Genomic DNA, 13,551 nt, shown 5'->3' on the forward strand with positions numbered 1-13,551 from the left:
CAGAAAAAGCAAAATAAAATTGTTCGAGATATTAAGCCTGAAAACATTCGGTTGTTTAAAAAATAGATAAGTGCAACATATTTTGAATCTGTTTTGAACCAGGAAGACCCATGTGAAGCTTTTTTGCAATTTAGTAGCATCATAACCGCTACTTATGATAAAACTTGCCCACTGAAGAAACTGAGACAGAGACCAAATATGCCGAGAAAACCATTGGTTGATGAACAGCTAATGAACATATTTGAACAGTGGGACAGTGCGTTGAAACATTATCTGAGATCTTCAAAGGAGGAAGATAAGGCTGATTTTAAACAGATTCGGAATATGACGAACTCACTGAAAAGGAAAAAAAAGAATCAGTATTACTCGGCACTTTTTGAGGAAAATAAAGCAGACCCGAAAAGGACTTCTATTAAATTATCAAATTAAATTATCAATGAACTGGTTAGAGGGTCTCGGAGAACTCAAGACCCTCGAATTGAAATCGAAGGAGCGATTGTAGAGGATAGACAAGAGTTGTGTGACAAGTTTGGTGATTATTTTACCAATATTGGAACGGGGATAAAAGAGGAAACTAGAAATTCCCAAGCTCTTGTGAACGGCAACTCGTTTGCCATTCAGCGGGGCGTGGGAATGGGAATGAAATCACGTCCCTGTGATTCAGCTGAATTAAAAAAGATCATCAGCTCGATTGGATCCAACAGTGCTGGGTTGGATAGTGTTAACCTGAAGATGATTTGATCAATTCTGGTGTACATCCTTCCTGTGCTAGTGCACCTAATAAATTTATCAATGGAGAATGGAGTATTACTTAAATTATTGAAAACAACAAAGATTCTCTCTCTCTACAATGGTGTCACTCAAATGGATATTTTGAATTGGAGGACTATTTCTATTTTGCCAGTGTTTTCGTAAGTTTATGAAAAAGTTATCCAGGGAAGACCTTATGATCACCTCACGAGCCTGCATACATTGTATGATGGTCAGTTCGGATTCAAAAACGGCCATTCGACTTCGCATACTATAGAGCATCTTTTAGAAAATGTTAATTAAGCTTTAGAAAAGGGGGAGTATTGCATTAGTCTTTTTATAGATTTTGAAAAAGCGTTTGATACCGTTGATTTCAGTACTTTATTGGAAAGATTAAGAGATTTGGATGTAGAAGGGAGATGTTTGGGTTGGTTTAGTTCATATTTAAATGGTAGGTCAGTGAGGGTAAATCTAGGAGAGAAGTTTTCTAGGTTTTTCCCTGTTTCATGTGGAGTTCCTCAGGGTTCTGTTTTAGGACCCTTTTTCTATTTAGTGTATGTCGTTATTATACGGTTCTAAATTCCTGGTGTGTCTATGACATCTTTCGCCGACGATGCAGCACTTGTTGTGGCAGAGAAGACTCTTGAAGAATTGGTCCAGAAAACAAACAGAGGTCTGCAAGGGTTGAATGAGTTTGTAGACGCTAGCTTACTTAGCCTTAACGCGGCAAACAGTAATTATATTCTTTTCAATCGGACTAGTGTATCTCCAAATCTCCTCAGTGAAATAGGAATAAACGGTTCTGTATTAAAGCAGGTTGAGGTTTTGCGGTACCTAGGATTCGTTCTTGATCAGATCCTCAGCTGGAGAAGACACCCTGATGTGGTTGCGTGTAAGGTAGCGCGTGGCCTTGGGTTTTTAAGACGTTTTCAAAATTTTTTACCTTCTTATATTTTAGTTCTTTTATATTATTAGATAAAAAAAACAAGTTTTTTAAACTGAAAGTAAGGAGCGACATTAAAACTTAAAACGAACAGAAATTATTTCGTATATGAAAGGGGCTGTCCCCTCCTCAACGCCTCGCTCTTTACGCTAAAGTTTTTTTATTTAAAAAAAAAATAAAGTTGTGAGAAAGAGTCAAACTTTAGCGTAAAGAGCGACGCGTTGAGAAGGGTACAGCCCCTTTCATATACGGAATAATTTCTGTTCGTTTTAAGTTTTAATGTCGCTCCTTACTTTCAGTTTAAAAAACTTGTTTTTTTTATTTAATTTCTGATCGTTTTTTAGTTAATGCAGCTTTTATTTTAGCTCACCGTCATTGAATAAGTAAACAAAATTTGCATAAAAATTTTACTTTTCTTTTGCTAAATGGTTGTCTCTAAATTTGGTTCTGACGTAATTTACAAATTAACTTAAGTAGCAAACTTCTATATTCGTATATTTTTTTCTGGCAAAAAATACGTTGCAGATATAGTTGCAGATTTTTGCATATATGAGCTTGAAACCTATGTAATAGGGTTTTGTGATACGCTGAATAAGAATTTTCATTAAAATTCTTTAACTTTAGGGGATGTTTCCTCCCTCTTTAAAAAATACGGTAAATTCTCTCAGACTCGTAGCCTTTGATGAGTAATACTAAACTTAATAAAATTTATATATTTAGAATCAGCATTATAAGCCCATTCTTTTGATACATTTATTGACATCAAAATTCCGTTTTTAAAAGTTTCGATTACTATTGAGCCGTATCGCTTGTTTTTTTTTTTTTTTTTTTATTACGTATATTTTATTACGTATATGAGGGAGTTATCCCTGTAGTCAATACCACTCTGTTTAAGTTAAAATTTAAAAAAAAATTTTAATTCACAAACCCCTGAATCACAATGGCGTTTAATTAGAATAGATAGCTCTTTTGAAAGCACTAAAAAAAACTGTAGCGTAAAGAGCGAGGTATTGACATGGGGGAGAACCCCCTCATATACGTAATAATTTCTGTTCGTTTTAAGTTCTAATGTTGCTTCTTACTTTCAGTTGAAAAAATTTGTGTTTTTTATTTAATTTCTGATCGTTTTTTAAATAACGCTTGGAAATCCGGCGCACCCTTCATAAAAATGTCCCTTACCCCAAAGAAACATCCTCCACGGAAAGATTCTCCCGAGTAACCCCCTCCTCCAGTCCCCCCCACCAGAAAAAAATCCTTCCTGAAAATGTCTGTATACTTCCGAATAACCAATACAATATGTAAGCAATGGGCAAAGTTCATATCTTGCAGCCCTTCCCCTGGGAACTGTGGGGGATTAAGTCATCCTAAAAGACATATTTATTATATTTTCGACTATGCTGAACAAAATGGCGATCTAAAAATTTTAATTGGGTGACTTTGAGAAAAAAATGAGTGTCGGAGGGGGCCTAGTTGCCCTCTATTTTTTGGAGGGCACGCATCGTGATCTTTCTTCGAGCAAAAAATGCAAATTTCCACCTTTTTGCAGATAGGAGCGTGAAACTTCTTTAATAGGGTTCTCTGATAAGCTGAATGTGATGGTGTAATTTTCGCTAAAGTTAATTAAAAATGCAAAATTCCACATTTTTGCAGATAGGAGTTTGAAGCTTCTTTAATAATGTTCGTTGATAAGCTGAATCTTATGGTGTGAATTTCGTTAAAGTTAATTAAAAATATTTGCAATTTAAAACAAAATTTTATTGTTTAAAAAAAATTGAGTTGTGAGAAAGTCAAACTTTAGCGTAAAGAGCGAGGCGTTGAGGAGGGGACAGCCCCTATCATATACGGAATAATTTCTGTTCGTTTTAAGTTCTAACGTCGTTCCTTACTTTCAGTTAAAAAAAACTTGTTTTTTTATTTCATTTGTGAACGTTTTTTAATTAATGCAGGTTTTTATTTTGGCTCACTGTGCATGAATAATTAAAACTAAATTTGCATATTAATTTTACTTTTATTTGGTTAAATGGTTTTCTCGAAACTTGTTGAATTTTATTTACGAACGTTTTTATTAGTAATAAATATGCGTAACTTACAAACTAACTTACGTTTCGAAGTTCTATATTCATATTTTTTTAATACATATATTAGGGGGTTTGCCATCTTGTCAATAGTTCGATAATTCAACTAAAGTTCGAATTTTGTTCCAATTCTTTCAAAATGACCCCTTAATCACACAGGCCGTTATTTAGAATAAATATGTCCGATGAAAGTACTAAAAAACTTTTGGCTTAAAGAGCGGGGCATTGACTAGAAGGTGAACCCAATCATATAGCTAATATTTTTTTGTTCGTTTTAAGTTTTAATGTTTCTCCTTACTTTCAGTTGAAAAACTTGTTTTTTTATATTTAATTTCTGATTTTTTTTTAAAATAACGATGGGAAATCCGGCGCCCCCTTTATAGTAAAATCACTTCCCCCCTAAGCATATCCTTCTTGAAACTCTCCTCTTCTCTACCCCCCGACCCAACCCCCACTACCCGACAAAAGGCCACCAGAAAACTTCTGTATACTTCCCAATAACCAATACTTTATGTTAACAGTGGGTAAATTTTATAACTTTCAGCCCTCCCCCTGGGGGGTTTCGAGGGATTAAGTCATCCTAAAAGGCATAGGTATAATATTTTCGACCATGCTGAACAAAATGGCTATCTCAAAATTTTGATCGGGTGACTTTGGGGAAAAAATGAGCGTGGGAAGGGGCCTAGTTGCCCTCCATTTTTTTTTGGTCACTTAAAAAGGGCACTAGAATTTTTAATTTCCCTTCCAATGAGCCCTCCCACGATATTCTAGGACCACTGGGTCGATACGATCACCCCTAGGGAAAAAAAAACAAAAAATAAATAAACACGCATCCGTGATCTTTCTTCTGGCAAAAATGGAAAATTCCATATTTTTGTAGATAGGAGCTTGAAATCTCTACAGTAGGGTTCTCTGATACGCTGAATATGATGGTGTGATTTTCATTAAGGCTCAATAACTTTTAGGGGGTCTTTCCCCCTTTGTTCGAAAATCAGCCAAATTTTCTCAGGCGCGTAACTTTTGATAGGTGCGATTAACCTTGATGAAACTTATATATTTGAAATCAGAATTAAAATTTGATTCTTTTGATGTATCTATTGGTATCAAAATTCCGTTTTTTAGAGTTTCAGTTACCATTGAGCCGGGTTCCTCCTTACTTACAGTTCGTTACCACGAACTGTTTGATACTCTTTGATTGCGCCGTATATAAATTATGGATGTATGATTCGGGCTAGTAATTTTACATGCAATTTTAAACGAGTGCAGATTCAGCAAAATAAAGCAGTGAGGTTAATTGGTAAGTACGATACAGGAGCTTTAAGTGCAGAGTCGATTTTTATTAAACTTAGGATTTTTAATGTTACTCAAATTAGAGATTTTCAAATGGGTATTTTTGTGTTTAAGAGCTTGAATTGTTTTGCGCCTGATGTTTTTAATAATTTTTTTTTGTTTTAATTCATTTCTCGGATATGCTACGAGAAATGCTGAAGACCTAGTAAGTGAGCCAAGAAGTACGGTTTGTTCGAGCCATGTGGCAAAGCACACTGGTGCGGTGGTCTGGAATACGTTTCCAGACTCAACTCGGAAACCAGAAAGTGTGCAGAAATTTAAAAACCGGTTAAAGAAGCATCTCCTTGCGGGGAGTTGGTGAGTGTGGGACTGGATTGCGAGAGAGGACAATTTAATTTTTTTTCTGTTAATAATTTTTTTTTTCTTTTAATTTATTGTTCTGTAATTATTATCAATATTTTTTTTTTTTCTTTATTTGTGTTTATTTCAATGAGGATTTGGTTAGTTATATAATTTAGTAATTGTGTTCTGGTTGCGTTTTTCGAGCATATTTGTGCTTTGTTTGTAACAGGTCGTTAAGCTGGCATAAATTATTTATTATATTTAATTAAGATGTTGTTGAATCCAAACTTGGAGGTTTATATTCGGGTAACGTTTGGGCATAGTACATTTAAATGATTAATACTATGTAGTAAAATCATTATTGCTGCGGTTAAGGTTAGAAAGTGAGGCTAGTATTTGGTTTGGTGTGGAATCAGGTGTTAAGCAAGGTTCTGTCCTGTCCCCAGGTTTATGAATTATTTTGATGGTTTTTGTTCTAAATAAAAGACCACAAAGGCAATGGGAAAACATTTTATCAAGTGGTAAGATAAAATTCTCCCAATCTTAGATTAGGTAGGTGGTTTTATTGTCCTAGATACAGAAAGGAATTGCAATATCAATTAGTTTTTGCAGGCTTTGAGAGTTTGGAATGCAAAAAAAGCTTTGCAAATTATTTATCAGAAAACTATCTTGGTTAGAATAGGAATGAATGAAAATTAAGAGGCAAGGCTGGTCAAAAGATGGGTCAAATTGATCAAGTGGATTGGGTAATATATGTATTAAAGGTGGTAGATGGAGTGAAAATTCGAAGAGTAAAATGGCCGAGGCACACGGTTTTTTTTCAAAGTTTGGAAGAACACAAAGACCGGTCTGTGAACTATAATTAAAATATTGGAAGCCACGGTAATGGTTTGTAGTCAAACATTGCTCTGAGACGTAGGCGCTTCAAAAACTGGGGGAAATTTTTTCAATGTTTTTCAAGGGGAATTGTCCAAGGATAGTCTTGGGTACTTGTTTGACTGGCCATATATCAAACATTAAGCTATATAGAAATTGTGGTTCAATCTCTTTTTCTACGGGTATATTTGAATAAAAGACACAGAGAATAAATTATGTTCATTTTAAGTTCTAACTTCAGTTCATTTGAACAAATCAGTTTTTTTTTAATTCAGTTGCGTAACGTACCTGTCAAATAATACAAACTGATCCATTACTTCATTGACATTAACGGTGATCTATAAGCGAAATCATCTCTTACCTTGATGGGACATTGTCAAAATTAATTATTTGCCCGTTCTTTTTCCACTTGACTTGAGGCTCAGGTTGTCCCTTAGGAGGATCACAGTATATTGTTATTGATTCTCCCTGAACTGATCGAATACTTTGCGGCACTGCTTTGAATTCTGATTGTAAATCTAAAAACAAAACATGAGCTTTTAGGAACTTCTTAATCAGGACTATTGTCTGATTTTGGAAATGCTTGACCAGAATATGATAAAAATTTAAGATAGGCGGGTGCCAATACTATGAGCCCTCAAGAGGCCCCGAGTTCCTCTTATGATTTCAAGGTAACCACTAAACATTGAAACTGTCAATTTATTTATGAAATGGATTTTTAGGGATAAATAAGTAAAATTTTATACATTCTCAGCTAAAACAATATATAAGACCTAGCCCTTGAAAATAATTGTAGGGCAGTGGGGAAGATGGAGTGAATAGCAGAGATATTTAACCCACATATAGAAGAAGAAAAATAAAGAAAACCAACACATTAATGCTAAGAAACGAGATGATTAAAATCAGTACCAAAGTAATAGGTGTTAAATAGCCGCAATAAATGATTTTTCTATACAAAATCTCTATATAAATCACTTTTGTTGTAATTTGTAAATGTCGAAGCGTCTGAGATTTTTGTTTCTGAGCTGTGAACTGTGAGTCACAAGGAACCCTACCTGAAGAACAGTGCACGGAAAGTGTTAGAATAAGGTCTAGCTTATTCTAAGAGGTAAGAATCTTAGAGATGGAAATCATCGGGAAAGTGAAAAGTTTGAAAAATAGACAATGCAGAGCCAAAACAGAACTATTTGGTACCAAAACGACAGCATACAGACCTTGAATACTCGATTCTAAGTACAAATTTAGGTGAAGTTTCAACGCTGCTTACACAACTTCTTAAGTTTTGTTTCAGTAAATTTATAATAAAGATGTGTCCAAAATAATACCACATCGTATTTCTTTGCCATCAATTTACGTGGCCTTAAGTGATTAAAAAAGAAAAAAATTCAGCTGAAAGTGAGGAGCAGCATTAAAACTTAAAATGAACAGAAATTATTTTTTTATGAGGGGGGCTGCCCCTTCCTCAACCCTTGCTCTTTACGCTAAAGTCTTAAAGTTCTTTAAAAAAAATACTTCGCATTCAAATTCTTCCGTCATTGTGCTTGAGCAGTCTTCCTTAAGGAATTGTGACAAAAATTCAAGCTTTAGCTTAAAGAGAGAGGGTTGAGGAAATAACAGTCCCCTCACATTCGTAATAATTTCTGTTCGTTAGAAGTTTTAATGTTTGTTCCTGACTTTCAGTTGAAAAAACTTGATTTTTATTTAATATCTGACGGTTTTTTCAGATTGTACCAGAAGAACTTCTTCCCTCCACCTCTCTTCGAGTAAAATTTCCTCTGGAAAATTCTCCCTTAAGACTTTCCTCCCTAAAAGAATTCTCCTACCAGAAATTTCCCCGCAGAAAATTCAACAACAAATACTATACGTGAAAAATTAGTGAATTGTGAAACTTACAGCCCTTTTCTCAGGAACTATGGGGGATCATGTCATCCCCAGAAGCATATTTTTGGAGCTATTAACTATGCTGAATCAAATGGTTTTCTCAAAATTTCGATCGGATGTCTTTGAGAATAAAGGGGCAGTGGAGGGGTTCCAGTTGCCCTCGAATATTTTTCCTCACTTAAAAAGGGCACTTAACCTTAGGTTTCTGGTTAAGTATTTTAGACCATAAAGGTTACAAAGGTATCCTTGCTGTGTTTTACAGCCTTTTAGCCTGAAATAGCCCAAAACGAGCCATTTTTGGTGTCACATGGTATATTACGACGGAGCTACTAAGATCAGTTTGTGCAAAGCACGTTAGATATAAGCAGTAGCTTTCAAATGAGTAATTAAACATTCCTCTACGATCTTACAGTAGCCTGCTGGCCAATGTGAAAAAAAAATATATATTGAACACATTGCTGCCACCATTGCAAAAAATGATTTTCACGTTTTTCAAGATGTTGGGCTACAAGTCTCCAGTTCCGGGTTTTTTAACATGAAAAATGGATTTGTGTCCTAGAATTTGCCTTCTCTGATGTTTCGACCCTCTTTGGGCAAAATATAATGTTCTTCGAAGCAAAACTACCCTTTAACGACCCTTTATTTTGGCGCGATCTCTTTGTTACATTATAAGGGCGCTAGATACCGCACTTTCCTTTCACACAAACATCTTCAAATATTCTACATTCGATCGACTACGGAAAATAAACAGAAAAAAATGATGACGCATCATTGCTAACTATGCAAAAAAAAAAATTGTTTCTGCTGTTCGAAGTGTGAGAATGTAATCCCCATTTTCCAACAATTGCGGTTCCACTGCTATGCTTTATATTTAGATCTACCTCCATTTTGAGGGGTCCCAAGCTCTTTTTTTAATTTTTTAAAATATATTTTGCAATAAACTTTTGTTAGTAAGCTAAACCCATGGGCCATATATAATTAAATAGAGAAAAAAAAACAGATGTTCCAACTCAAAGTAAGGAGCAACATTGGAACTTAAAACGAACAGAAATCATTCCATATATGAACAGGGTTGCCACCTCCTCAAGCCCCTCACTCGTTACGTTAAATTTTTATAGTGTTTTAAAATAGCTTTCTGTTCCAATCCAACAGTACTTGGGTTTCAGCAGCCGTTCTCAAAGATTTGGGGAAAAAAAAGCCAAACTGCAGAATGAAGAGCGAGGGGTTGAGGTGGGGTCAAACCTCCTTGTGTGCGGAATAACTTCTATTCTTTCTAATTTTTAATGTTGCTCATTACTTCCGGCTGAGAAAACAGCCGGAAGTAATGATTAATTTTTATGAGTAATTTTAATGAGTAATTTTTTTTTAAATTTCAGATCGTTTTCAAATCATGCCTATGCCTAACCAAAATATGACGTGGGCTTCTGGCCCTATGAACCCCAAATTTTTTTATGTTAAATTTTACTTATCAACAATTGTTAATTGACTGACAATGTTGCATTTTTTCAGTTTTTCTGCTTAAGAATTAAAATGATGGATTTAATCTAAGATTTTAGACAAAATTTGAATATGTCGATTAACAGTTTTTTTTTCTTGATTCTGATCAAAAGAATCAGAATTTAATGCTGATTTCAAAGATATAGGTTTCATCAAGTTTAGTCCTACCCACCAAAAGTAAAGCGCCGGAGAAAATTTGCCTGCTTTTCCAAAAAAAGGGGGAAACACCCCCTGAAAGTTATAGAACCTTAACGAAAATCACACCATCAGATTCAGCGTATCAGAGAAACCTACTTTAGAGGTTTCAAGCTCCTATCTGCAAAAATGCGGATTTTTTATTTTTTGCCATAAGAAAGGTCACGGATGCGTGTTTATTTGTTTTTTCTTTTCTTTTCTGTTTTTTTTTCCAGGGGTGATCGTATCGACCCAGTGGTCCTAGAATATCGTGGGAGTGCTCATTAAAAGTTATAGTGCCCTTTTTAAGAGACAAAAAATGGAGGGCAACTCGACCCCCTCCCACGCTCATATTTTTCCCAAAGTCACCCGACCAAAATTTTGAGATAGCCATTTTGTTCAGCATGGTCGAACAATATAATAACTATATCTTTTAGGATGACTTCATCCCCCAAAGCCCCCCGGGGGGAGGGCTGAAAGTTATGAATTTTACCCAATGTTTACATATATATAGTATTGGTTAATCAGAAGTATACAGACGTTTTCATGGGGGATTTTTTCTGGTAGTGGGGGGTGGATGGGTCGGGGGTTATGGGGGATGATCTTTCCATGAAAGAAGTTTTCATGGGAGAAGGGAGACTGCTATGAAGGGGGCGCCGGATTTCCCAGCATTATTTAAAAAAAGATAAGAAATTAAATATAAAAAAACAAGTTTTTCAACTGAAAGTAAGGAGCAATATCAAAACTTAAAACGAATAGAAATTTTTACGGATATGATTGGGTTTGCCACCTAGTCAATACCTCGCTCTTTAAGCCAAATATTTTTTAGTACTTTCATAAGTGCTATTTATTCTAGTTAACGGCCTTTGTGATTAAGGGGTCATTTTTCAAGAATTGGAACAAAATTCGAACTTTAGCTTAAAGAGCGAGGTATTGACTAGGAGACGAACTCCCTAATATACGTATTAAAGGATATGAATATAAAAGTTCGTTACGTAAGTTAATTCGTAAGTTACGTATATTTATTACTAATAAGAACGTTCGTAAATAAAATTAAACAACTTTCGAGAAAGCCATTTAGCCAAATGAAAGTAAAATTAATACGCAAATTTGGTTTTAAATTATTCATGTACGGTTAGCCAAAATCAAAACGTGCATTAAATCAAAAACTTTCAAAAATTAAATAAAAAAAAGTTTTTTAACTGAAAGTAAAGAGCGACATTATAACTTAAAAAGAACAGAAATTATTCCGTATATGAAAGGGGCTGTCCCCTCCTCAACGCCTCGCTCTTTACGCTAAAGTTTTTTATTGTTTAAGAATGTAGAATTGTGAGAAAGGGTCAAATTTTAGCGTACAGAGCGAGACGTTGAGGAGGGGACAGCCTCTTTCATATACGGAATAATTTCTGTTTGTTTTAAATTTTAATGTCGCTCCTTACTTTCAGTTAAAAAAAACCTTTTTTTTTTATTTAATCTACTTCAGCACCCGTAGGCGTGTGAAGAATGTAATATTTTCTACTAAGTCGAAAAAAGTTCTCGCAATAGATGGGACACTATTAACCCCCAGCCTCCCAACACCAACAATAAAGGCGTAGATGAAAAATATTCCCGGAAATCAAGAGCGATTAGGTTTTAATTTTTACATCTTCCCCCAAAACTCCTTCTATATTTGTCTGAACGCTCAAAGAGAGTTAATGTATGTTTGGGCCGCTTATTGAGGCTCCTGTCCTTTCCCACCCACCTATAAAATGACTCATCGCCCATGCTTCATAATTCTGATGTGCACTTACACAAAATTTTAGTGTGTTCCTGTGGCTTCTGTACAAATTTACTTATGCGCATCTTTCATAGTGACAAAAAAACTTTTTCTTTTTGATACAATGATGCAAACCATTTTTCTTTTTACCAGATAGCTGGTAGCATATGCCCTTAGAAAATTAATGCCGTGTCTTCTTCCCTCCTTTTCTGCTTAATGAACTATAAAAAGTTGGCTGACTCGTTTACTGAATCACCACTTGTATTCCCAAGTATTTTTGGTAAAGTTTCAATTTTATTTACATTTATGTAAAACTTTGACAAGTAAAGTTACAATAGCCTGTAGCAACCTGATTAAGATTACACATGAATCACCCTCTGACTAGTTTCTTTGCATAAGTTTCATTACATTTAGCCTATGTAAAACGTTGACAAGTAAAGTTACAATAGACTGCAGCAACATGATTAAGATTACATATGAATCACCCTCTGACTAGTTTCTTTGCATAAGAAATTATAACCCTCGCTGTTTTCAAACCAAACAAGCTCGTAAACCTACCAAACTAACCCCCTTGTGTTTTCTATAAAAAAAAAATAGGAGAAGGGAGAATTACTCAAGAGCCATTTGATTTAAAGATTCAATTTACTAATGAACCAAAAGAAAGGGATGAATGATTCGCGGTTTTAGAGGAAACTATTTTGTAAGAAAATAGTAAGCAAAAATAGACCGACATTGTTTTGTATATGAAGGGGTTGTGCCTCCAGAAAATCGTAGGTTCCCAAAATATGTGCCGAAACGATGAACGTATTTGAATATTTAACGGACATACTTTTTGTAATATTCGACCCCCTTCACCGAAAAGCTAAGACAAGAGCCATGTTTATATAGTGTTGAATTTATCCACTTGTAGGTAAGTCAAACCCATCAACTATTCGGAACAAGCAGCTTTATTATTTTCATATTAGTTTAAAATACAGATTCAAAAGACACCTTAACAGGGAACAAGCATTCTATTGAATTTATCTGTGAAGAGAGTATGGTTTTTTTTTACTAAGGAAGAGGGTCATTTGCCAATGCCTCCCATTAGGCTCAAACGTCCTAATAAGATTTACATTTGTATGTAAAAAAAACTTAGATCTTTGTATTTTATTAGTTTATTAGGGCCGTCTACACTACCAACTAAAGACAAGCTATTAATTTTGCATCATACTTCCAGATTACTCCTATGTAGGCTATAGTTTTTCTATGAATAAGCTAAGATGAATCATCAAGGCTTTTAAAATCGGACAGCTTTTTTTATTGTACCTTTTAGGCTGCAGAGAACTAGTCAAGTTGTTCAAGTTATTTTCAGTCACGAGAAACCAAAGTAAGAACCATAACTCCAAAACCTAAAAGCAGTAAATTGAAAGGTGAGATAAAAAACTGCACTTCAATTGATAAGACCCCAAGATTTGTTGCACCAACTGTGACCCACTGGCATGGTAACACCTGCAACTATGCTGTATAGGTGAATAATAGTTTCTAACTATAGGACTACAAAATAAACTAAAAACATTTAGCTCATCACAAGATCGCTGATTGTAAGAATTAACCGCAAAAGTAGTATGGCTTCATAGAAGAATTGCAAGCCTAAACTCATCTTTTTCTATTTATTTTTACGTAGAGCTACCCGGCTAAACTAAGAATGAAACGCAAAACTAGTATGGCTTCATAAAAGAATCGTATGCCAAAAATCGTCTTATTCTTTATTTATTTTTTTCATAGAGCTACCCGGCTAAAATACGCACCAAACTTATAAATTTTGATAAGACAAGCAAAAGAAACTGGAAATTAGTACTTCAAAACAAGGAAAGGTACGAATATGTCGAGTTTTTTTAGGCTGTCTAAAACTTGGTACAAAATTTCTGGAAGGATTCGACATTTTTTACTGTTTAAAAATGTTTCCTATAAATCTAAGGAGTTTTAGT

At 34.8% G+C, this 13,551-nt stretch overlaps 1 protein-coding gene across 2 annotated transcripts in view; it reads right to left on the bottom strand.

Annotated features, from left to right (window-relative positions):
- The window catches only part of LOC148954039 (roundabout homolog 2-like), a 386,920-nt gene that overhangs the window by 314,779 nt on the left and 58,590 nt on the right, over nucleotides 1-13,551 (bottom strand). For both annotated transcript variants that reach the window (XM_089085754.1, XM_089085755.1), the window contains exon 4: nucleotides 6,638-6,794. In XM_089085754.1, the coding sequence (XP_088941880.1) occupies nucleotides 6,638-6,794 (157 nt within the window). The remainder of the gene's footprint in view (nucleotides 1-6,637; nucleotides 6,795-13,551) is intronic.

Source organism: Artemia sp. Qi Xiang Cuo, chromosome 3, assembly GCF_049724085.1.
Source record: "Artemia sp. Qi Xiang Cuo chromosome 3, ASM4972408v1, whole genome shotgun sequence".
In the NCBI taxonomy this organism is placed as follows: Eukaryota; Metazoa; Arthropoda; class Branchiopoda; order Anostraca; family Artemiidae; genus Artemia; species Artemia sp. Qi Xiang Cuo.